The sequence below is a fragment of the Bicyclus anynana genome, chromosome 18 (genome assembly GCF_947172395.1).
Source record: "Bicyclus anynana chromosome 18, ilBicAnyn1.1, whole genome shotgun sequence".
NCBI lineage: Eukaryota > Metazoa > Arthropoda > Insecta > Lepidoptera > Nymphalidae > Bicyclus > Bicyclus anynana.
Genome location: NC_069100.1, coordinates 5,557,111 through 5,581,091, shown reverse-complemented (window position 1 = coordinate 5,581,091; position 23,981 = coordinate 5,557,111). Strand labels below are relative to the sequence as shown.

Sequence of the window (23,981 nt, the reverse complement as noted above, 5' to 3'; positions counted from 1 at the left end):
ACAAGTAGTTTACTAGTTAATTATTCAACTACTTGAAGTTACACTATTTGTAAAGACTCTACCACCGATTCAAAACCTCCCTTCTGAAAAGAGCCGGCAATAGACATAACAGTTGCTCTTTAAAATAATCATTCTTTACAATTTAATCATCATTAACAACCCATACTCTGTTTACTGTTGAACAGAAGTCTACTCTCAGAATGAGAGAGGTTAGCCGTAGTTCACCACGCTGGATGGTTCGCACCTCGCACCCAATGCGGATTGGCAGACTACACACACGTATAGAATTAACAAAATCATCAGGTCAGATCAAATTATATCCACTAGGCTATCACGTCTCTGTTTTCTAATTCTTCGTATTCATGTGTGATGATGAAAACCGATTTTACCTTTGGAAAATTAGTGGACGCACAAGAATTTCTTTTCATCACAAATTACTCAAAACAAATTCTTTCTTAGTAAATAAAATCTTATATTTTAAGTAGTTTACTTAACTTTTAAATTCTTTTGGAAATATGTTGACCCACTAAAGCATCTGGAGTAAGTAAGTACTCGGCCAAATAATTTCTCTTTTATTTGAAATTTTTATTAAGTTTTATTCAGACGCAGTCTTCTGGTAATTCTGAGCGCTTTGGGTAGGTAAAATGCAGAACATAATTTATGTATAATACATAAAAAAATATTCCGACGAATTGAGAACCTAATCCTTTTTTGAAGTCGGTTAAAAACTTATATTAATCATATGTTATAGCAAATACTGTCGAGACAATCGATATGGTTGATAGTTTTGCCACGCGTCATAATAATTTACTTAGTGAGAACCACGGAAATAAACGTGTTCTGTATCAGATTGAAGGCTCTGTTTACTAGAAGGGGCACAAACCAAAAAGTTCAATTATGTAACTAATCACGGAGGCATGGCCTTTAATTTTTTTACAGTAGTTGCCCATTAGGATAATTTGATACATTAGTTAGTATAGAATATAAATAATTATGAATTACTCTGTCAACTTGTAAATACAAAGGCATATTGGAAAATAAACATACCTATATGTTGTTTATTTTATTTACTGAGCTATCTGTGTCTATTTTATAAGACTCACGTTAATGCGTCGATCCTGCCTATTCACTATTTTGGTCTTTATTATCAACCCATTATAATAAACATCAAATCAATTGACAAAATGTCATGTCCATTTTGTCAATTGATTGACATTTTTTGTTACATGGAATCTCAATTACGTATATGTCAAACTCAAACTTAAAATTAATCGGGATTGTTTTAAGGTGGTGTATCCACCATTTTCGTTTTATCCATTACTTACGGGACACCCTGTATATACTTAGGATAAAGATTTCTTGCAACCAGCAAGTGATAGAGTCATCTTACATTTTATTCACCTCGAGATACAACTTAATTTGAATGTGTTTGTGACATTTATTTGTGCTCCGATATAATAAATAATCACACGGGTGGGTGGCCCGTGTGCTTGCCCATAAACTGGTGTAGGTTATAGAGCTCAAAAGAGGTTTATTATGTGCACCCATTGTGATCTCGTTTTTGAAACGATTTAGTGGGCAGGTCTTGCTCAATCCGTATGATTTTACGATGTTTACTTGAAATTTAGACATGACTTAAGCTTTCGACTATTAATACATTTGGGTAATATTTTATTCATTTGTTAATAGTATATGTATTGTGAAGTAACTAATAGAGTTATTTCCAAAGAAAACGTATTGACTTTTTTTTTGGTTTAGTATCTACTCGTAGTGTTAAGTCTGAATTAGTTTACTAAATAAATTCAGATAATTTTTCCAATGACAATCATATTGTAGGATATGTAAACATTATTTAACATCAGAACGAAAGACAAGAAATATAAATAAATTTAAGTTGATTTGATTGCCCCATGGCATATTAGTTTACAGCTATCAAGTGTCTAATAAAAATCTCTGAGGCACCTGATTTTGTGTTGGGTGCTACTAGTTTGTTATTTGATACCGATAGATAAAAGAGCATCAAATAACATAACAAATTGTTGTTAAGTTAGATTAAAAGGCAGCTTAAAGATATTTGCCTTAAAATGGAGCAATGTAAATAAATAAATAAAAGTCATTAATTTTCAGGAAAGAGCAAGTAGATAATACTACTTAATAAGTTTTCTATGGTCTTTTCAAAATCTGCATTTCACCTGTTACATCTGTTTTATATTCTCTACAGAAAACTAACGTTTCAAATAATTCTAGTTGAGTAAAATAAACGACAATAGGTCAAAGATGATTTTCGAAATGTTGAAAACAGGTCATCAACTAATTTCCAACTTGCCCCTTAATTCCGGTAGGGGATATATTTTTTCGGTAACTCCGGAGTTTATTATAACTTTTTTTAAGTCCGGCTTTTCAGTGCACGGATAAGCGGATTATTCGGCCATCTTTAACGAGCCGGTTCTTGTCACAATTTTTCTCGCTCAGCCGAAAAATATTTTCTTACTTAATTCAGGCGTGACTTTGCGAAATTGCCCCGACTTAGACGTCATCTTTTAAAAAACGAAATTAATCTCGTATATAGACACGTCAGCATTCTGTCATATTATATTTCTTAAGTATTAAAATATTCCTTATATTTTTTAACAATATTTATACTCGTTTTTATTATAATAGATAATCAATGTTTTCAGCTAGTGTCCGTGGAGTAAAGTGACCTATTTTTAACAAGAATGGTTAAATAAGAGGTGGAAATGAAAGTCCCAGGCCAATATAAACGTGATGTGTTTTAGTTCCATTTCTATCACATTATCGCTCTTGTCTTGCTCGGTATAGAGCATCAGAGCACATCTAGTAGTTGGGCATTAATTCATCGGCATGACGATATTTTCATTAATTGCCTTACCAACGTGATGACCATATCAATATAAATTAAGAATAGTTTTATGTACAATAGAGTACCCTGTTAGACACCGCATATAAAAATATTGTTAGTAAGTGCAAAAGGAATTTTAAATAACTAGAACACTTGACAAGAACACTTGGCACTTCGTTTATTATAACTTTAGATGTTTTATGGGCTTATTATCTAAATGGATTTCTGTAATTTTGTAATAGCGAGTGATCGTTCACAGCATGTAGAACATGGTCAATTGCTTCAGTCGAATCAATAATGAGCCTATTTGTGTTCAATCAACACTGTTCAGATGCATTTGCAGCTGCCTCTGTTTACTATTTATGATTATTGCATTGCAAACGTTTGTCCTGTTGTAATATTTTAATTTAAAAAAATATTTAAATTTTACTTTTTCTAGTACAATAGTATTAAATAACTAACGGATTTATAGTAATAACTAACGGAAGCCCAATTTTGCAAATCCTGCGGGATCCCTGGATTTTTCTGAGACACAAAGTGTTAGCATATGTTTATATGCACCAAAACTCATCAAAATCGGTTCAGCAGTCGTCGTGAAAACGTAACAGAACAACTGAATGATTTTCGCGTTTTTAATATTAGTACAGATAAAGTATGACGTACATCGCATGAGTAGGTACCTACATATTATTATGTACAGAGATGTGGTTTCACAGACAGTTTTATAAGGTAGCTGTGGGTTATAAATGAAATAAAACATTTCTACATTATTACAATATTGTTCTTTCATGTTAACAAAGTAAATATGGTTGGAATTTAATAAAAAGTACCCTCATCTATTCAAAACACGCTAGACTTAATAATAAAATTTTTGTTTTTGTTTCAGATTCGAGTCGGCTGCATTTGAAAGCAGACATAACTATGATGAAAAAACTTCAATGCTTTCTAGTATTATTTCAAAAGCACTCGTGACTAGTGATGGGGCATCGTGTTATCGATATAATTATTACTAGATAAATTTTGATCAATATGTTTTGGGTTAATTTATAGAATCGCGAAAGTGAACTAAAATTATCGATAAATTAATTGCTAAGTGGATCGTTATGATAGTGTTGGGGTTAAGTATGTGTATCGATAATTTATAAATGTGAACAATGGTGTGTGTTTTGTGCTTTGGTTTTAGAGTGATTTTGTCCCTCATGTGTTGTGTATATAGCCGGCAAGAAGTGCTTATCGAGGAGTCATGTAAGTTTATAACTATCTCGATATCATTTTTTATTAATCTATACAATCTTATTAATTATTCTTCATCTATATTAAGTAACGCTTAAGTAATTTTTCAGAACATTGTACGACTAAATTGCACTAAAAGAAAAATGAATATAACTTAAAAACCGTAAAATTTCGGCTAACATATATTGCAATATTTTAGCACACCTTGATGTCAGCTATCACCCTGCAAAGTATGTCGTAGTATTTACGGGGCACCCTGTATATTAATAAAATTAAACAACCGACATCACTATGACAGATTACAACGTTTTCGCTCATAAAGGCATTGTACAAATGCGCTGTAACTGTGAGTACCTAATGTATGCGTGAAGCGCTGTAAAGCGCTGAAGCGGCTGGACGTGACGTGTCACACTTTTTAATTTGCTTAATTAGAAGCCGGCCGCGTTTGTGTACTGTACTGGGTTTAATCATTTTATTGGATACATCGAGTGTAGATGTAGGATCGTGTGTGTTTATAATAGGTAATACTAGCAGATCCCCTGGGTTTTCACACGCGTAGTTCCCGTTTCTGTGGCAATACGGGGATAAAAGATACACTGTGTTGCTCCCTAATAATGCAGCTTTCCATTGGTGATAGAATTTTTTATATCTGTCTACTATTGTATTAGGTAGTCTCGGAGCCTATTTGTTACAAATATACAAACAAAAATTCAAATCTTATTTCTTATATGTATCTATACTATCTATACTATCTATACTAATATTATAAAGAGGTAAAGTTTGTAAGTTTGTAAGTTTGTCACATTTTTTAAATGGGGTAATCTTCGGAACTACTGGTCCGATTTTAAAAATTCTTTCACCAGTAGAATGCTACATTATCGGGGAGTGCTATAGGCTATTTTATATTGGTATCATATATATTAGCCGAGGTATCACAGTTTTTGTCATACAGGTCGGACTAAAAACCTTTTAAACAGACTTATTCGCATGCGCTGCCTTAACCATTGTGTAAAATTGAAATTAATGTATAGAGACTTTATGTATCTTTAAAAGTTCTACAAAAAAGTCCGCGACGCCATATATCTATCTTCTATATATTAGCAGATATAGTACCTTTTGTGTATTAAAAATTATTAATTTTATATACTTAGGTTTACGTCATTATTTATACAAATTAACTTTAATCTTTATTAAAATAAATTATTTAATAATCACAAGGATATTATGGAGATAAGATTTGCCCTTTACAGTATGTTAATTACTTAAATAGTTTCGGAGATAATACAAAATTTCTAAAAGACGCAGAAATTACGCTATATGACGCCCGGCGATTTCATTTACGTAGTTCCCGTTCCCGTGTGAATATGGGGATCAAACATAGCCTATGACACTCGCAAATAACGTAGCTTTCTATTGGTAAAACAAGTTTAGGGCCGGGTTTAGGGTAGTGGTAGGGTAGGGGTAGAGGTAGGGTAGTGGTAGGGTAGAGGTACGGGTAGGATAGGGAAGTGGTAGGGTAGGGGTAGGATAGGCGTGAGATAGGGGTACGGGTGGGATAGGGGTAGGAAAGGGATAGGGTACGGGGAGGGTAGGGGTAGGATGGGGGTAGGTAAGGTAGGGGTAGGGTAGGGGTAGGTTTGGGGTAGGGTAGGGGTAGGGTGGGTGGTAGGGGTAGGGTAGGGGTAGGGTAGGGTAGGGTTGGGGTAGTGGTAGGGTAGGGGTAGGGTAGGGTAGGGGTAGGGTAGGGTAGTAGTAAAGTTGACATCGAAATTTACGCGGACGAAGTCACGGGCGTCCGCTAGTATCTTTATAATATTAGCTTATCTCTTGATTTGCCTGATTGGTTTTCTGACTAGCTTGAATCATGAAGTACGGACTATATTATATTGTATTAATTAAAAAAAAAACCTATTTAAAATTTTTCATTTAATACAATAGGTATGCAATTAAAATTCCCACCTATTTCAACAAAATTTCCTCTTTTGTTTCGTCCCAGTATGTTTGATTTTTGCTACAAAAATACAAATTATTCCATCTGTACACCAAAAATCTTCACTTCATCATTAGATAGATAGATAATATAGCTTATGACACTCACAAATAAAGTGCATTTCTATTGGTAAAACAATTTAAAAAAAATCGGTTTAATACTATCTAGAGATTACCGCCTCATCATCATCATCATCATGTCAGCCGATGGACGTCCACTGCAGGACATAGGCCTTTTGTAAGGACTTCCAAACATCACGATACTGAGCCACCTGCATCCAGCGAATCCCTGCGACTCGCTTGAGGTCTTTATAATATTACTAAAGATGACTATATTATAAGTATAGATAAGGAAAATAACTAATTTGACGATACTCGACAGCGCTGTAATACATTAAAGCACTTTAAAGCGGCTTTAAGGTACGTGTCAACATTTTTAATTATGGTTAATTAGCGAACGAACCACACGTCCTACGTTATCATGTACCGAGGTTTAGCTTTTTGAGCCGTTTTTTAAGCCGTCTTTATTTATGCAGGACCCGCTTTTTAAGGGGACATCGGTTAATAAGATTAATTTATTAATAACATTAATTATTTCAAAAGCTTTGGGGTTACTCTGCGTGTATATATGAGTATGTGTTTGTGTTTAGAATTTATGTTCACGAGTCAAGCACTTTTTTTTTTATTCATTACAAGTTAGCCCTTGACTACAATCTCACCTGATGGTAAGTGATGATGCAGTCTAAGATGAAAGCGGGCTAACTTGTTAGGAGGAGGATGAAAATCCACACCCCTTTCGGTTTCTACACGGCATCGTACCGGAACGCTAAATCGCTTGGCGGTACGTCTTTACCGGTAGGGTGGTAACTAACCACGGCCGAAGCCTCCCACCAGCCAGACCTGGACAAATTAAGAAAATCTCAGTCTGCCCAGCCGGGGATCGAACCCAGGACCTCCGTCTTGTAAATCCACCGCGCATACCACTGCGCCACGGAGGCCGTCAAAACGGTGACTAATATTAAAATGAGACTAGCTATGTGATATTATGTGCACAAGTTCTTCGATTACTTTAATTATTTATGTTATCAGTGATATCATAGGTATCAGTGATAGTATTAATGAGAGGGTATTTGATGACTTAAGCTCAGTTGTTTGTGAGGCAGCGTAGACACCGTCACGCTGCTAGTCGCGTTAGTGATTTTGTGCAATATTTTTTTTGCTTTGTAATTATCGTTTATCTGTTTAGTGTAGGCATGGAGAACATGTCGGGCAGGGAAGGTGAGTGATGATACATTTTAAAGGGATCCCTTAAACCTACCCCGAAGGTCACAAGTTCTGGGACCTGCTCGAGGTGTTTCCTCTGCCACAAAGTACAATCACTATCGTCGCTGTTATTCACGTCACACAAGCGTGTGAGCAAAACTAAGAACACTAACGTTACGCGAACGCTATTCCATCTATCGCTTAGTCTGATGGCATAAATTGGAAATCAATCAGGTCATATGGTCAGGATCAAATGGTGAATACTAGGTGAGTTACGGTAATATCGCAGTTAATCATTAATTTGTCGGCGAACAAAATTAAATTATTTAATATTTTGCTATTAAGGACTGGCCCCATTGCCGGAGCTTATTGGATTAATTAATTACGTTAACATTATGTAACCGTGACTATCAAATTCACCGAATTATAAATGGAAGTGCTTCATTTATATGATTAAACTAGCTGGCTCCACGCGGTTTCACCCACGTGGTACCCGTTCCCGTAGGAATACGGGGGGAATATATAGCCTATAGCCTTCCTGGGTAAATAGGCGATGTAACACTAAAATAATTTTTCAAATCGGACCAGTAGTTCCTGAGATTAGCGCGTTCAATCAAACAAACAAACTCTTCAGCTTTGTAATATTACTAGCTGACGCCGCGCCGTTTTACCCGCGTGGTTCCCGTTCTCGTAGGAATACGAGGATAATATATAGCCTTCCTCCGTAAATGGGCTATCTAACACTAAAATAATTTTTCAAATCGGACCAGTAGTTTCTGAAATTAGCGCGTTCAATTAAACCAACAAACAAACTCTTCAGCTTTATAATATTAGTAAAGATATGATTTAATAATGTCCAGTTATCCGCATCGTATATACGTATCGATCGCATCGCGTCAAATCGATTTTTAATGTTACAGTAGATAAAATCCGTTCGATGCGATCCGTACGATTCGGATCAGTGGACGCACACGTATGACTTTTATACAAAGACTAGCGGACGCCCGCGACTTCGTCCGCGTAAATTTCGATGTTAACTTTACTACTACCCCTACCCTACCCTACCACTACCCCAACCCTACCCAACCCCTACATCTACCCTACCCCTACCCTACCCTACCCTACCCCTACGCCCACCCTACTCCTACCCTACCCCAAACCTACTCCTACCCTACCCCTACCTTACCTACACCCTACCCCCATCCTACCCCTACCTTACCTACACCCTACCCCCATCCTACCCCTACCCTCCCCGTACCCCTATCTCACGCCTATCCTACCCTACCACTACCCCAAACCCGGCTCTAAACCTACCCTACCCCTACACTACCCCTACGCTTCCCTACCCGTACCCTACCCTACCCTGTAACTTCTCAATCTTACTCCTGCCCTTAGCAAAATCGGTCCAGTCCTTCGAGAGTGGTGGTATGACCAAGAGAAATAAAGACTTCTATGCTAATAATATAAAGAGGTAAAGTTCGTGTGGTTGTAGGAGGTAATCGCTGGATCTACTGGACCGATTTGGAAAATTGTTTTACCAATAGAAAGCTACGTTATTTGCGAGTGTCATGGGCTATGTTTGATCCCCATATTCACACGGGAACGGGAACTACGTAAATGAAAGCGCCGGGCGTCATATAGCGGAATTTCTGCGTCTTTTAGAAATTTTGTATTATCTCCGAAACTATTTAAGTAATTAACATACTGTAAAGGGCAAATCTTATCTCCATAATATCCTTGTGATTATTAAATAATTTATTTTAATAAGGATTAAAGTTGAGTTGTATAAATAATGACGTAAACCTAAGTATATAAAATTAATAATTTTTAAAACACAAAAGGTACTATATCTGCTAATATATAGAAGATAGATATATGGTGTCGCGGACTTTTTTGTAGAACTTTTAAAGATACATAAAGTCTCCATACATTAATTTCAATTTTACACAATAGTTAAGGCAGCGCATGCGAATAAGTCTGTTTAAGAGGATTTTCAGTCCGACCTGTATGACAAAAACTGTGATAACTCGGCTAATATATATGATACCAATATAAAATATAGCCTATAGCACTCCCCGATAATGTAGCATTTTATTGGTGAAAGAATTTTTAAGATCGGACCAGTAGTTCCGAAGATTACCCCATTTAAAAAATGTGACAAACTTACAAACTTACAAACTTTACCTCTTTATAATATTAGTATAGATTAGTATAGATTATTAAAAAAAGTGCGCTGCTGACTTCGTATCTTCACTGACATACCTACTGTTGAAATAGCTATCAAGTATAATGTTTTGTTGGCAAATTAGATTCACGATGTTTTTCTTCACCGTTTGAGACACGTTTGATTTATTTTTTTAAAATGCACACAACTGATAAGTTGTGGACCCCGGACCGGATCGAACCCACGCCCTCCGGAATCGGAGGCAGAGGTCATATCCACTGGGCTATCACGATAAAAAGACTTGCGCTCGACAATACAATCCTTCCTGATAGAAGAATTGGGAGCACGATTGCCTTCAAGGCGTTCAAATTATAAGTGTCGGGAAACACAGACTAGCCGTCTACACAAGGGATAACTATTATAATGTACTAGATCAGAGTTTCCCGACCCACTGCTAAATTTTTATCCAAAACTCAACCAAAAAATGTGATTAGCTGTTGATGACAAAAAGTTAAATTGTCCAGGCAAACAGTTATTTCAACCAACGTTATTTTTAACCGACTTCCAAAAAGGAGGAGGTTCTACGTTCGACTGTATGTATGTTTTTTTTTTTTTTTTTTTATGTATGTCCAGCGATAATTCCGTCATTTGTGGACCGATTTTGAAAATTCTTTTTTTATTTTGAAGGGTTTGACTCCAGGGTGGTCCCATTTTTTTCATGTCAGGATCTGATGATGGCATCCTGGAGAAATCGAGGAGAACTTTTGAAAATTGTAGGGACGGCTAGTGCGTTTGTTAGTGTTTCCATAAGGTATTTTAAACCACTACAATTTTATGAAGGTTTGGAGTTGGTCTGATGATGGAGCCAAAACACAGACGATGGAACTCGTCAACGATTTACAGCAGGTACCTTTTGTTTGGGTTTGATTTATTTGTATTGATGAGAACTTTCCACCTAGATGGGTTGTGACTGTATTAAGGGTCTGATGATGAAGACGAAGGATAGTTAAGGGAACTCCTCGACGGTTCACAGTAGCTAACTTGTGTTTTGACTTGATAATTTTGTATTGATGAGAACTTTCCACCTGGATAGGTTGTGACTGTATTAGGGGTCTGGTGACGAAGATGAAGGAGAGTTAAGGGAACTCCTCGACGGTTCACAGTAGCTACCTTGTGTTTGGACTTGATTTAATTTTACATTGATGAGAACTATCCAACCATATGGATTGTGACTGCATAGGGGGTCTGGTGATGAAGACGGAGGACAGTCACCTTTCACGTTTTTCTGAATATTCATATTACGTGTGGATAAAGGGGGAGTAAAATTTTGTATATGAGTTAAGGTAGTATTTTTAAAATTGGGATTGTAGAACTTAGATACTTATTATAAAAAAATAACGTTTCAACTAATTGATTATTAATTTTTGTACACACTCAGTAGGTGTACTAACACTAAAAAATTAAAAAATAAAAATTTTAATAAAAAAAATTCAACCGACTTCCAACTCAAAAAGTAACCTAAACTAAAAAGCAAAAAATAACATCTAGTGTAATGTTTTAATTAAAGCCGTTTCTGAAAGAACCACAGAAATTTTGTAATTTAAACGGCTTAAATTAAAACATCACTGGCTTGGCACCGCCTTCAAACTGATCAGAAGGTAGCACATAGGTAAGATGTTATTTTTTGCTTTTTAGTTTAGGTTACTTTTTGAGTTGAAAGTCGGTTGAATTTTTTTTATTAAGATTTTTTTTTGATATCTAGTCATAATCCATTCCCAATTATTTTAGAAAACTCACCATTCAGTATGAAACCAGATAAATTTTCGTGGACCCCCATTTTTATGTTACGTCAACGTAGACCCACGCCGAGACTTCCGTACATCCCTTAGGGGTCCACCTGGACTACTTGGGTATCAATGTACTAGATAATGCAATAGATGCGTAGTAACTAACAAATACGTCAGACCTGGATAAATTACTAACTCAAAATGCATCGTCATTAAAGGATATCGCAAATTAAATTAAATTCAAGTTTACTAATAAAGACCGGCCCATTACCGGAGTTTATTAGATGAATAATTAATTATATTAACACGAGGTAACCGTGACTATCAAACTCACCGAATTATAAATGAAAGTGCTTAATTTATGAGATTAAAAAAAATTTCAACCTTTATTTTTTGGAGAGAAGTTGGAGCACGCTTGCCTTCAAGGTGTCCTAATTATAGGTTCTAATCTGTGTAGGCTAGCCTTTAGGGGATAAATAAGTATTATGACGTACAATAATATGCGCAAATACAGGAATGCGCGTAGTAAATCTTCTAATATATAAAATTCTCGTGTCGCGGTGTTCGAACTTGAACTCCTCCGAAACGGCTCGACCGATTTTGATGAAATTTTTTGTGCATATTCAGTAGGTCTGAGAATCGGCCAACATCTATTTTTCAAACCCCTAAATCCTAGGATAGGGTAGTGGTAGGGTAGGGGTATGGTATAGGGATAGGGTAGGGGTAGGGTAGCGGTAGGGTAGGGGTAGGGTAGGGGTAGGGTAGGGGTAGGGTAGGGGTAGGGTAGGGGTAGGGTAGGGGTAGGGTAGGGGTAGGTTAGGGTAGTGGTAGGGTAGGTTTATGGTATAGGGATAGGGTAGGGGTAGGGTAGTGGTAGGGTAGTTGTAGGGTAGGGTAGGGGTAGAGTAGAGGTAGGGTAGGGGTAGGGTAGGGGTAGGGGTAGGAGTATGGTAGTGTAAGGTAGGGATAGGGAAGAAGTGCAAATAAATAAATTAATTAGTCAAAGCGAAGCTTGAGCGAGTCCGCTAGTCTTAATATATAAATGCGAAAGGTCATCACGAAATCTCGAAAACCGCTTGACGTACAAAGATGAAATTTGGCAGGGAGGTAGTCTATAGTTAGTTGGTATCCACTAAGAACGGATTTTGCGATATAGCCGGATTAAGGAGGTCAAAGGGCGGACGAAGTCGCGGGCGTCGTAGTTGTTAATAAAGACCAAATTAGTGAATAGACCAGCAGAGCTTATCAGATTAATTACACTTCACACTAATATACATAAATGCGAAAGTTTGTGTGTAAGTGTGTAAGTATGTTTGTTCCTCTTTTACGCTGCGGCTACTGAAGCGATTTGGCTGAAATTTGGAATGGAAATAGATTTTTCTCTGGATTAACACATAGGCTACTTCCCGGAAAAATCCATGGTTCCCGCGGGATTTGTGATAAACTGAATTCCACGCGGACGAAATCGCGCGCGTCCGCTAGTGATTAGTAACGTTTTTTTTTTTAATTCTTTACAGGTTAGCCCTTGACTACAATCTCACCTGATGGTAAGTGATGATGTAGTCTAAGATGTTAGCGGGCTAACTTATTAGGAGGAGGATGAAATTCCACACCCTTTTCGGTTTCTACACGACATCGTACCGGAACGCTAAATCGCTTGGCAGTACGTAGGGTGGTAACTAGCCACGGCCGAAGCCAAGATCAATTAAGAAAATCTCAATGGCCCAGCCGGGGATCGATCCCAGGACCTCCGTTTTGTAAATCCACCGCGCATACCACTGCGCCACGGAGGCCGTCAAAACATTAACACTAGGTAACCGTGACTATCAAATTCACCGAATAATAAATGGAAGTGCCTAATTTATATGATTAAAACAGCACTCCAGGATACCCCGCGGCATTCAATTAGGGCACGGATGCGGGCATTGTTGTAGGGAATTATAATCTATATTTTAGCCCACTTTATGGAAATGAGCGGTTCCCAGCTGCGGCTGTTATTTATCCCATTTGTACCACTCAATGGGGTTTGTTTTTGTTTTAAAAACATACGAATTGTTAATGAGTACGCCCCTGTAACTCACTATTTCCTTTAGTTGGATTTATTTCACTGAATACCTTTAGATTTTATTAACTTTAAATAGGTTGAAATAATAGTTTATAATAAAACATCAGTGCAACAAGTATACAAAATTATACATTTTATTGTGTTTATCCCTTTATTGGAGTTGGACATACAAATAAAATGTGATGTGCGAAGCTCGCCAGAATTGAATAATAATACCTAACTTAAACAAACGTAAACAGACATTAAATTCAATTTTATTTATTTCAAATTAGCGGACCCGGTCAGGCTTCGCTTTGACTTATGTGCACTTCTTCCCTATCCCTACTCTACACTACCGTACCCCTACGCTACCCTTACCCTACCCCTACCCCTATCCTACGCTACTCCTGCCCTACCTACCTCTACCCTACCCTACGCCTACCCTCCATGCGATTAAGCGCTCCAGTACGATGTCTTGTAGAAACCTCAGAGCAACACGAAAGTATACAAAAGTTTTTTTTTTGTGTTTACCCCTTTATTGAAGTTGGACATACAAATAAAAATGAATGATGTGCGAAGTTCGCCAGAGTTGAATAAAAATACCTAACTTAACGTAAACAGACATTAAAATCAAATTTATTTATATTTCAAACTAGTGGTCAAGCTTCGCTTTGACTTATGTGCACTTCTTCCCTATCCCTACTTTACCTCTACCCTAACCCTACCCTACCCCTACTCTTACCCCTACCCCTACCCCTACCTTACCCCTACCCTACCCCTACTCTACCCTACACCTACTCCTACCCTAACCCATACCCTACCCTACCCTACCCCTAACCTACCCCTACCAAATCAAAAAAAATAAAAATAAAAAATTCATGTACTTGAAATAAATGAATTTTTGATTTTGATTTTTTACCCTATGAGAAGGGTTAAGCTAAAACTCCACCACGCAAGCCCAATGCGGGTTGGCAGATTTCACACACCGTTCCTTCACCGTTTGAGACACGTGATATTTAATTTCTTAAAATGTACATAATTGAAATTGCATGTCCCGGACCGGATTCCAAACTACGCCCTCCGAATCGAAGTTCACATAGGCGGCTCTATAAATTTGTGCTACGATAATATTCAGAAACAACATGATTCAAAATTATCGATAAAACACACACATCATTAATTCCCATCACTTCGCAGGCCACACACGGGTATCGAGTTACAAGGCGCAAACACCGCATCGCCCACTTCAAACGTTCGAGATTTTTTCCTCTCTCCCTTTCACGCCCACCCTTTTCATAATAAACAAGAAAGGGAGCGATGTAGGAAGGATAGAAAGCCAACAAGTGTATTCAATTTTAGGGATGTAATTAAGAAAGCCTATGAGTGCTTGATCAAACATATCAAATCGGGAATGAGGTCAGTGCTTGCTACTTGATTTACACTATAACCTGATTGTATAGATATTTCCAAAGAATTAAATAAAATAATTTAGTTAATAATTTGACGGCGTCCGTGGCGCAGTGGATTTACAAGACGGATATCGTTTATATGAAGGATGGATTGAGGTTTTCTTAATTGGTCCAGGTCTGGCTGGTGGGAGGCTTCGACTAGTAGCTAGTTACCACCCTACTACCGGCAAAGACGTACTGGTATGATTTCGTGTAGAAACCGAAAGTGGTGTTGATTTTCATCCTCCTCCTACCAATTTAGCCCGCTTCCCTCTTAGATTGTATCATTATATACCATCAGGTGAGATTGTAGGTAAGAGTTTACTTGTAAATAATAATAAAATAAATAAATTAGCTAGCTTCGACCATCATCTTAAGAAGCTTTCATTTAACTGTTGGATCAAGGGTCGGATACAGAAGGCAGTGATTCTTGAGACGGCGCGTATTGTGAGGAGGTTCCTCACTCTGGAACCCTGACCACCGGTTGCTTGGGCACTCAAATGTCCCGCAGCTGATTATTTTTTTTTATAAATTTTAATAGTGTTTAGTATTATATTTTTATATTAACATTATTAAAAATTAAAATCGTTATCAACCCATATTCAGCTCACTGCTGAGCTCGAGTTTCCTCTCAGAATGAGAGGGGTTAGGCCAATAGTCCATCGAGCTGCCTCAATGCGGATTGGCAGACTGCACACACGCAGAGATTTAAAAAAAAATCTGGTATGCAGATTTCCTGACGATGGTTTTTTTTTCTGTAAAAATTAAAAAAAAGGAGAAATAAAGAACTGAGAGAAAAAAAATACTTAAGTAAGTAGCTTAAATGTTTTATGCTCTGTGGGTACAAACAATCTGTTTCAACTTGAACCATCAACATTATCATTTAGCGTTCAAATCCAAAGTTTTATACCCCTGCAAAATGTTTTTCTTTTTTTTGTATTCTCAACTGTTTCATGAGAGACGGCAAACAATTGTTCCGAGTAACACTATCGCCAAGAGATTTGAACTCCATAATCCAGTTTTACGACAGCGCTTAAACAAAGAACACTGACTTTAATACAATCCCACGGGATGGGATGAAATGAGAGTACATTTCGTTTTACACTCGTACCAAAGGTTTAATATCCCTGCAAACTGCTCGTTACGTCACGTCGCATCATGCTTATGTACTTAATATAAAGTTTTAATCTCTGATTCACGTTGATTTCGTAGGTTTAATATCGCTAACACGAACTGAGTATGATTTTTAAGTTATGGTATATTTGGGTGTAGAGCCGTGATAGCCCAGTGGATATGACCTCTGCCTCCGATTCCAGAGGGTGTGGGTTCGAATCCGGTCCAGGGCATGCACCTCCAACTTTTCAGTTGTGTGCATTTTATATATCACGTGTCTCAAACGGTGAAGGAAAACCTTGACTGCAATCTCACCTGATGGTAAGTGATGATGCAATTTAAGATGAAAGCGGGCTAACTTGTTAGGAGTAGGATGATATCCACACCCCTTTCGGTTTCTACACGGCATCGTACCTGAACGCTAAATCGCTTGGCGGTACGTCGTTATCGGTAGGGTGGTAGTTAGCCACAGCACCAGCCAGACCTGGACCAATTAAGAAAACCTCTATCGGCCCAGCCGGGAATCGAACCCAGGACCTCCGTCTTGTAAATCCACCGCGCCACGGAGGCCGTCATGTAGTAACAATTTGCCAATACCATTGTCCATATAAAATAGCACTATATCTTAAAGTAATCCAAAAACTAATATAAATTACCTCCTACGCTGCGTGTTCGACACCAAAAAAGGTGAGTACCCACAAAATTCATTGTTCTCCAGAGTTTCAAGATAAACCCCGTCACTGTTGGTATAGGTACATTACGCTCCGTATCAGGGGACCCCCCATGGCGTCAAAATTATTATAACAGTGTGTAATATTTATTATCAAGGCCGCGGTTAAAGGATTTTCTTGCTCCAACATTATTTTGTTTACTTGGTTTGGCTCACGACTGCTTCCGCGTGGATTGCTCTTTAGTAATATGTTTATGGTTCAATTGAGCGAAATTAGGTAGAAAATCGGTTAATATTACTCGATACTAATCCATGGAAACCCATACCATAATAAGAAGCAGCTGATATTCACTACCTTACCTTATCAGCTGATAGACGTTCACTGCTGGACATAGGCCTCTTGCATGGACCTCCAAACACAACGATCTCGAGCCGCCAGCATCCAGCGGCTCCCTGCAACCCGCTTGATATCCTCGGTCCACCTAGTGGGGGATCGCCCAACACCGCGCCCGCTTGCTATTCACTGTTTAGTCTTTAATAAGAACACAGAGTAACCAGAGTGAGTCTTTTCAAGCAACGTATTGAAGCCGGTGAAACCCTTAAAAAAAACGTCACGCGTCTCCTTTCAAAACCGTTGTGTTTGGAAGTCCAAGAGATCTATGTCCAGCAGTAGACGTCCATCCGCTATTAAAGATGATGATTATGATCAATCAACATTATCTATCAATATCAGACTCATCATCATCATCATCATTATCAACCCATATTCGGCTCACTACTGAGCTCGAGTCTCCGATATAGCCTGGATAGCCCAGTGGATATGACCTCTGCCTCCGATTACGGAGGGTTCAAATCCAGTCCGGGACATGCACCTCCAACTTTTCAGTTGTGTGCATTTTAATAAATTAAATATCACGTGTCTCAATCGGTGAAGGAAAACATCGTGAGGAAACCTGCATACCAGAGAATTATCTTAATTCTGTGCGTGTGTGAAGTCTGCCAATCCGCATTGGGCCAGCGTGGTGGACTATTGGCCTAACCCCTCTCATTCTGAGAGGAGACTCGAGCTCAGCAGTGAGCCGAATATGCCGGGTTGATGACGTAATTACTATAAAATAAACAATGGCCTACAATGTTAAAACACGACCGAAGCCACAGAAAGTCGCTTGTGTTGTATAAAAAGCGGTACAGACAAAGCAATCAACGGTCAGTGGTGTTTTCAAATCCGTTTTTAATTGCGCAGCCTTGCCGCCGGTCAATTTTCCATTTCGATTTCGAATTGCTGTTTCTCACAACTGGAAAAAATTAAATGGAAAAACTGTAAAAGCCTTGCCCTTTTGCAGGGATTTTGGTTTTTTTTGCGTCCCGCTACAAATAAGGCTTGTATAAAATGTCGTTGTCCGTGAATATAACTTTAGAAATATGCAATTTGTAATATTATTATCATACTAGCGGACGCCCGCGACTTCGTCCCTTAGACCTCTTTAATCCATACCTTACAGTTACTAGTGTCACTGTAAAAATGGAGTAACTTCTCCCATTTCCCTTCCCTTTTTCCCTTCCCTTCACTGCTCTGTTTCTATTGATCGTAGCGTGATGAAAAGTATACTTTAACTGCCCAGGAGTATGAAGAATAATTGTACCAAGTTTCGTTAAAATCCGTCGAGTAATTTTTATTTCTATAACGAACTTAAAGACACACAGACAAAAAAGTTACTGATTGCATTTTTGGCATCAGTATCGATCACTAATCACCCCTAATAATTATTTTGGAAATATATTTCATATACAGAGTTCACCTCTCTACAGATTTATTATAAGTATAGATTATAAGATATAAAACGAAACTCTGTGTAAAATTGCTTGTGTTACATACTTTGCCATTAGTTAATTTCTAAAATGTTTACAGAACAAGTAGAGAACCATCGTCTATAAGTAACAGAATAACACCTTATGCCATGTAACGAACAAGACCTAAAACTTAAAAGTACAATTCGCTACCCTACGCCCGTACCTGAAGCAGCATCAGCCTCAACCTCCAGACTATATCACAGCAATACTGATTGACAGCAGAAATAAACATAACAGCTCTCATCATCATCATCATTATCATCATCATCATCATAAGGCGATAGATATCCAATGCAGGACATAGGCCTTTTGTAGAGTCTAATCGTTCGTTATCAACCCATATACGACTCACTGCTGAGCTCGAGTCTCCTCTCAGAATGAGAGGAGTTAGGCCAATAGTCCACCACGCTGGCCCAATGCAGATTGGCAGACTTCACACACGCAGAGAATTAAGAAATTGCCTGGCGTGCAGGTTTCCTCACGATGTTTTCCATCACCGTTTGAGACACGTGAGTGAGTAGAGTGAGTAGAGTCTAATACATAGTTAAAAATATAAACACACTCGTAGCTGTCTAAATATGGAGAGTTTTCACTTTGATTTCGAAAGGCTTGTTCATACTTAGTTAAACCATAAAATTTTTACAATCAATCAAAATGATTGATCTACTCAATCATAATATAATTTGTCCGATTGTAAACATAACAAGCTTTATTGCTACAAATAAATTTATTACATTACAATCCCCGGCTGTAATGTAATAAATTGTTTTGTTATTGTAAAGGCAATAAATTATTTCGTTACACAAAAAAAGGAGAGATCAATGAAAGATATAGATCGTATCTACGTTTAATAAATCAGGGGTGCCGAATACGGGATTATATTTTAATTAATTATTTTTTTTACTGAAAACGTTTTGTGGTTTTTTCTTTCAAATGGTGTCAAAGTTTTAAGTAATTGTTTGTTTTCATAGACCTGCACCGGGGTCACAGATCTCGGGACATGTTTAGGATTATTCTCTTTACGACACGATAGACTAGGCATCCGAACGATGATTCTTTCAACATATCGATTATGTTGAAAGAATTCTACCACTTATTTATTAGAAGGATAGGAATTACTAGAGAGATGTGTATCTTTTTTTTTAATTCTTGGTTCAAGTTTGCAGCAAAATTAGCGCGAAATTACAAATTTGATTCAAGGAGTGCTAAGCTGATATCTTATTCCAGGTAGTAGTAAATGACCATGAGTTGATTTAGCGCTTTTACGACTTCTTGACCTAAAAATTCCTAGATTATAGAGTCGCAGACACCTTTTATATTAACGCAGTTAGAAAGCAAACAAAATAAATTTATTAAAAATATAATTTGGATGTTTAACGTTTGACGACAATGAAATCTAATTCAAGTTTACAACTAGTTTAATGACGTCAGTTTATGTCGCATCCGGTGAACATAATAAGCGAAAGACGGAGTTATGTGCAATAAAGAAATACGTCCGTGAACTGCTGTTATATGAGAGCTTGATGCATAGACATGCAACGCGAACTTGTTAACTATGTTAACGAGGTATTTCTGTTCAATGGAAAGCTGCGATGCAATTCGCAAAGTAAACAAGGACACTGAACACTACGTATTGACAACCCTGTTACACGATTGAATGAATGCATGTCGAAATGTATAATTATTTTATTCGTGAATATATTAATTATTCTTTCAATTTATCGAGGGAATCACTAGTAAGCTACAAGCAAGAGACAACTAATTTCAGAATTGCCGAGCTAAACGGCTCTAGAGCTCTATATACTACTAGTTTAACGACGTCAGTTTATGTCGCATCCGGTGAATATAATAAGCGAAAGACGGAGTTATGTGCAATAAAGAACTTTGTCCGTGAACTGCAATATGAGAGCTTGATGCATAGACATGCAACGCGAACTTGTTAACTATGTTAACGAGATACCTACGAGTATATTTCTCGTCAATGGAAAGTTACGACGCGATTCACAAAGTAAACAGCGGACGTCGCGTATTGACAACCCTGTCATTACACGATTGAATGAATGCATGTCGGAATGTATTTATTTTTTTACTAAAATGTATTAATGTATTCAAGTTTGTTTTTTTATTTTGTTTATGTGTTTTGTTTGACCATCTCAAATTGTAAATGAAGCGTTTGGATGGCAATGTATGTTTTCGGGAGTCAAGCCACCTAAACAGTTATGTAGTGCATGCCGATATGTATAATTATTTTATTCGTAAATATATTAATTATTCGTCCAATTTGAAGTTTCGTTTAAAAATTGAAGAAATCGCAAAAAAACACAAGCAAGCGACATCTAATTTCAGAATTACCGAGCAAAACGGCTCTGGAACTCTATATACAGCCTAACGCAAGTTCACAACTAGTTTAATGACGTCAGTTTATGTCACATCCGGTAAGTATAACAAGCGAAAGACGGAGTTATGTGCAATAAAGAACTTTGTCCGTGAACTGCAATATGAGAGCTTGATGCATAGACATGCAACGCGAACTTGTTAACTATGTTAACGAGATACCTACGAGTATATTTCTCGTCAATGGAAAGTTACGACGCGATTCACAAAGTAAACAGCGGACGTCGCGTATTGACAACCCTGTCATTACACGATTGAATGAATGCATGTCGGAATGTATTTATTTTTTTACTAAAATGTATTAATGTATTCAAGTTTGTTTTTTTATTTTGTTTATGTGTTTTGTTTGACCATCTCAAATTGTAAATGAAGCGTTTGGATGGCAATGTATGTTTTCGGGAGTCAAGCCACCTAAACAGTTATGTAGTGCATGCCGATATGTATAATTATTTTATTCGTAAATATATTAATTATTCGTCCAATTTGAAGTTTCGTTTAAAAATTGAAGAAATCGCAAAAAAACACAAGCAAGCGACATCTAATTTCAGAATTACCGAGCAAAACGGCTCTGGAACTCTATATACAGCCTAACGCAAGTTCACAACTAGTTTAATGACGTCAGTTTATGTCACATCCGGTAAGTATAACAAGCGAAAGACGGAGTTATGTGCAATAAAGAACTTTGTCCGTGAACTGCAATATGAGAGCTTGATGCATAGACATGCAACGCGAACTTGTTAACTATGTTAACGAGATACCTACGAGTATATTTCTCGTCAATGGAAAGTTACGACGCGATTCACAAAGTAAACAGCGGACGTCGCGTATTGACAACCCTGTCATTACACGATTGAATGAATGCATGTCGGAACGTATTTATTTTTTTACCAAAATGTATTCAAGGTTTTTTTTATTTTGTTTGTGTGTTTTGTTTGACCATCTCAAATTGTAAGTGAAGCGTTTGGATGGCAATATTTGTTTTTGGGAGTCAAGCCTACTAAACAGTTGCCTTTATAAAATGATTCGGAGTTTGAAGAACTAGAAAAATGATGCACACACATAAAACGCTAACTTGTTAACTATGTAAGCGAAGTATTTCTGTTCAACGGAAAGTTGAGATGCAATTCGCAAAGTAAACAAGGATACCAAACACTGCGTATTTACAACCTTGTTACACGATTGAATGAATGCATGTCGAAATGTATAATTATTTTATTCGTAAATATATTAATTATTCGTTCAATTTATCGAGGGAATCACTAGTAAGCGACATCTAATTTCAGAATTACCGAGCTAAATGGCTCTGGAACTCTATATACAGCCTAAAGCAAGTTTACAACTAGTTTAATAACGTCAGTTTATGTCGCATCCGGTGAATATAATAAGCGAAAGACGGAGTTATGTGCAATAAAGAACTTCGTCCGTGAACTGCAATATGAGAGCTTGATGCATAGACATGCAACGCGAACTTGTTAACTATGTTAACGAGATACCTACGAGTATATTTCTAGTCAATGGAAATTTGCGACGCGATTCACAAAGTAAACAGCTAACGTCGCGTATTGACAACCCTGTCATTACACGATTGAATGAATGCATGTCGGAATGTATTTATTTTTTGTACTAAAATGTATTAATGTATTCAAGTTCTTTGTTATTTTGTTTGTGTGTTTTGTTTGACCATCTCAAATTGTAAGTGAAGCGTTTGGATGGCAATGTTTGTTTTTGGGAGTCAAGCCTACTAAACAGTTGCCTTTACAAACTGATTTGGAGTTTGAAGAACTAGAGAAATAAAGAATTAATGTGAGCTTGATGCCCAAACATGAAACGTGAACTTGTTAACTATGTTAACGAAGTATTTCTGTTCAATAGAAAGTTGAGATGTAATTCGCAAAGTAAACAAGGATACCAAACACTGCGTATTGACAACCCTGTTACACGATTTAATGAATGCATGCTCATATTATGTAAATATATTAATTATTCGTTCAATTTATCGATGGAATCATTAGTAAGCTACAAACAAGCGACATCTAATTTCAGAATTACCGAGCTAAACGGCTCTGGAACTCTATATACAGCCTAACGCAAGTTCACAACTAGTTTAATGACGTCAGTTTATGTCACATCCGGTGATATAATAAGCGAAAGACGGAGTTATGTGCAATAAAGAACTTTGTCCGTGAACTGCAATATGAGAGCTTGATGCATAGACATGCAACGAGAACTTGTTAACTATGCTAACGAGATACCTACGAGTACATTTCCCGTCAATGGAAAGTTACGACGCGATTCACAAAGTAAACAGGGAACGTCGCGTATTGACAACCCTGTCATTACACGATTGAATGAATGCATGTCGGAATGTATTTGTTTTTTTATCAAAATGTATTAATGTATTCAAGTTCTTTGTTATTAAATTTGGTATGTTTGACCAACTCAAATTGTTAGTGAAGCGTTTGTTTTTTTTTCGGAGAGTAAATGTTTATTAAAGGTTTGGAGTTTGCCGCCTGTAATAACCGATTTTTCCTGGCATAAAAAGATTTTATCATGAAAAATCAACTTTCTATAAAAACATCGGATCCAAACAATCAGTTTGCGAGAAAGTTAACACAAATCACACAAAAGAAAGATAAAAAAACAGTAATTGAAATACATAGTTAGAATTAGCAATGTTATCTTAGAAGTATCTCCACTCAGCATTTAGTTTTGGCTGGTGGAAGGCTTCAGCCGTGGCTAGTTACCACCCTACCGGCAAAGACGTACCGCCAAGCGATTTAGCGTTCCGGTACGATGCCGTGTAGAAACCGAAAGGGGTGTGGATTTTTATCCTACTCCTTACAAGTTAGCCCGCTTCCATCTAAGACTACATCATCACTTACTATCACGTGAGATTGTAGTCAAGGGCTAACTTGTAAACAATAAAAAAAAAGGACACCGCGCTTTTCTTCCGTGGAACCGTTTGATTTTTAATATTTGTTAATTTTTAAGTATAACCGATACTTAAAAATTAACAAATATTAAAAATAACAAACAGAGAAGTGTACATAAAGCCATAAATAAACAATCAGCACTCTAAGTCACTAACTTTGATGTATGATAGTTGACATGTACGAAACTGAGATTCTATGTAACAAATGTCATCCGGTGTCTACTGACAACCCT

General features: G+C 37.2%; 1 protein-coding gene across 1 annotated transcript in view; it reads left to right on the top strand.

Annotated features, from left to right (window-relative positions):
* The window catches only part of LOC112053108 (uncharacterized), a 210,709-nt gene that overhangs the window by 96,345 nt on the left and 90,383 nt on the right, over nucleotides 1-23,981 (top strand). Inside the window, exon 2 of the mRNA XM_052887221.1 lies at nucleotides 3,747-4,105. Within this exon, the coding sequence (XP_052743181.1) occupies nucleotides 4,015-4,105 (91 nt within the window). The 5' untranslated portion in view covers nucleotides 3,747-4,014. The remainder of the gene's footprint in view (nucleotides 1-3,746; nucleotides 4,106-23,981) is intronic.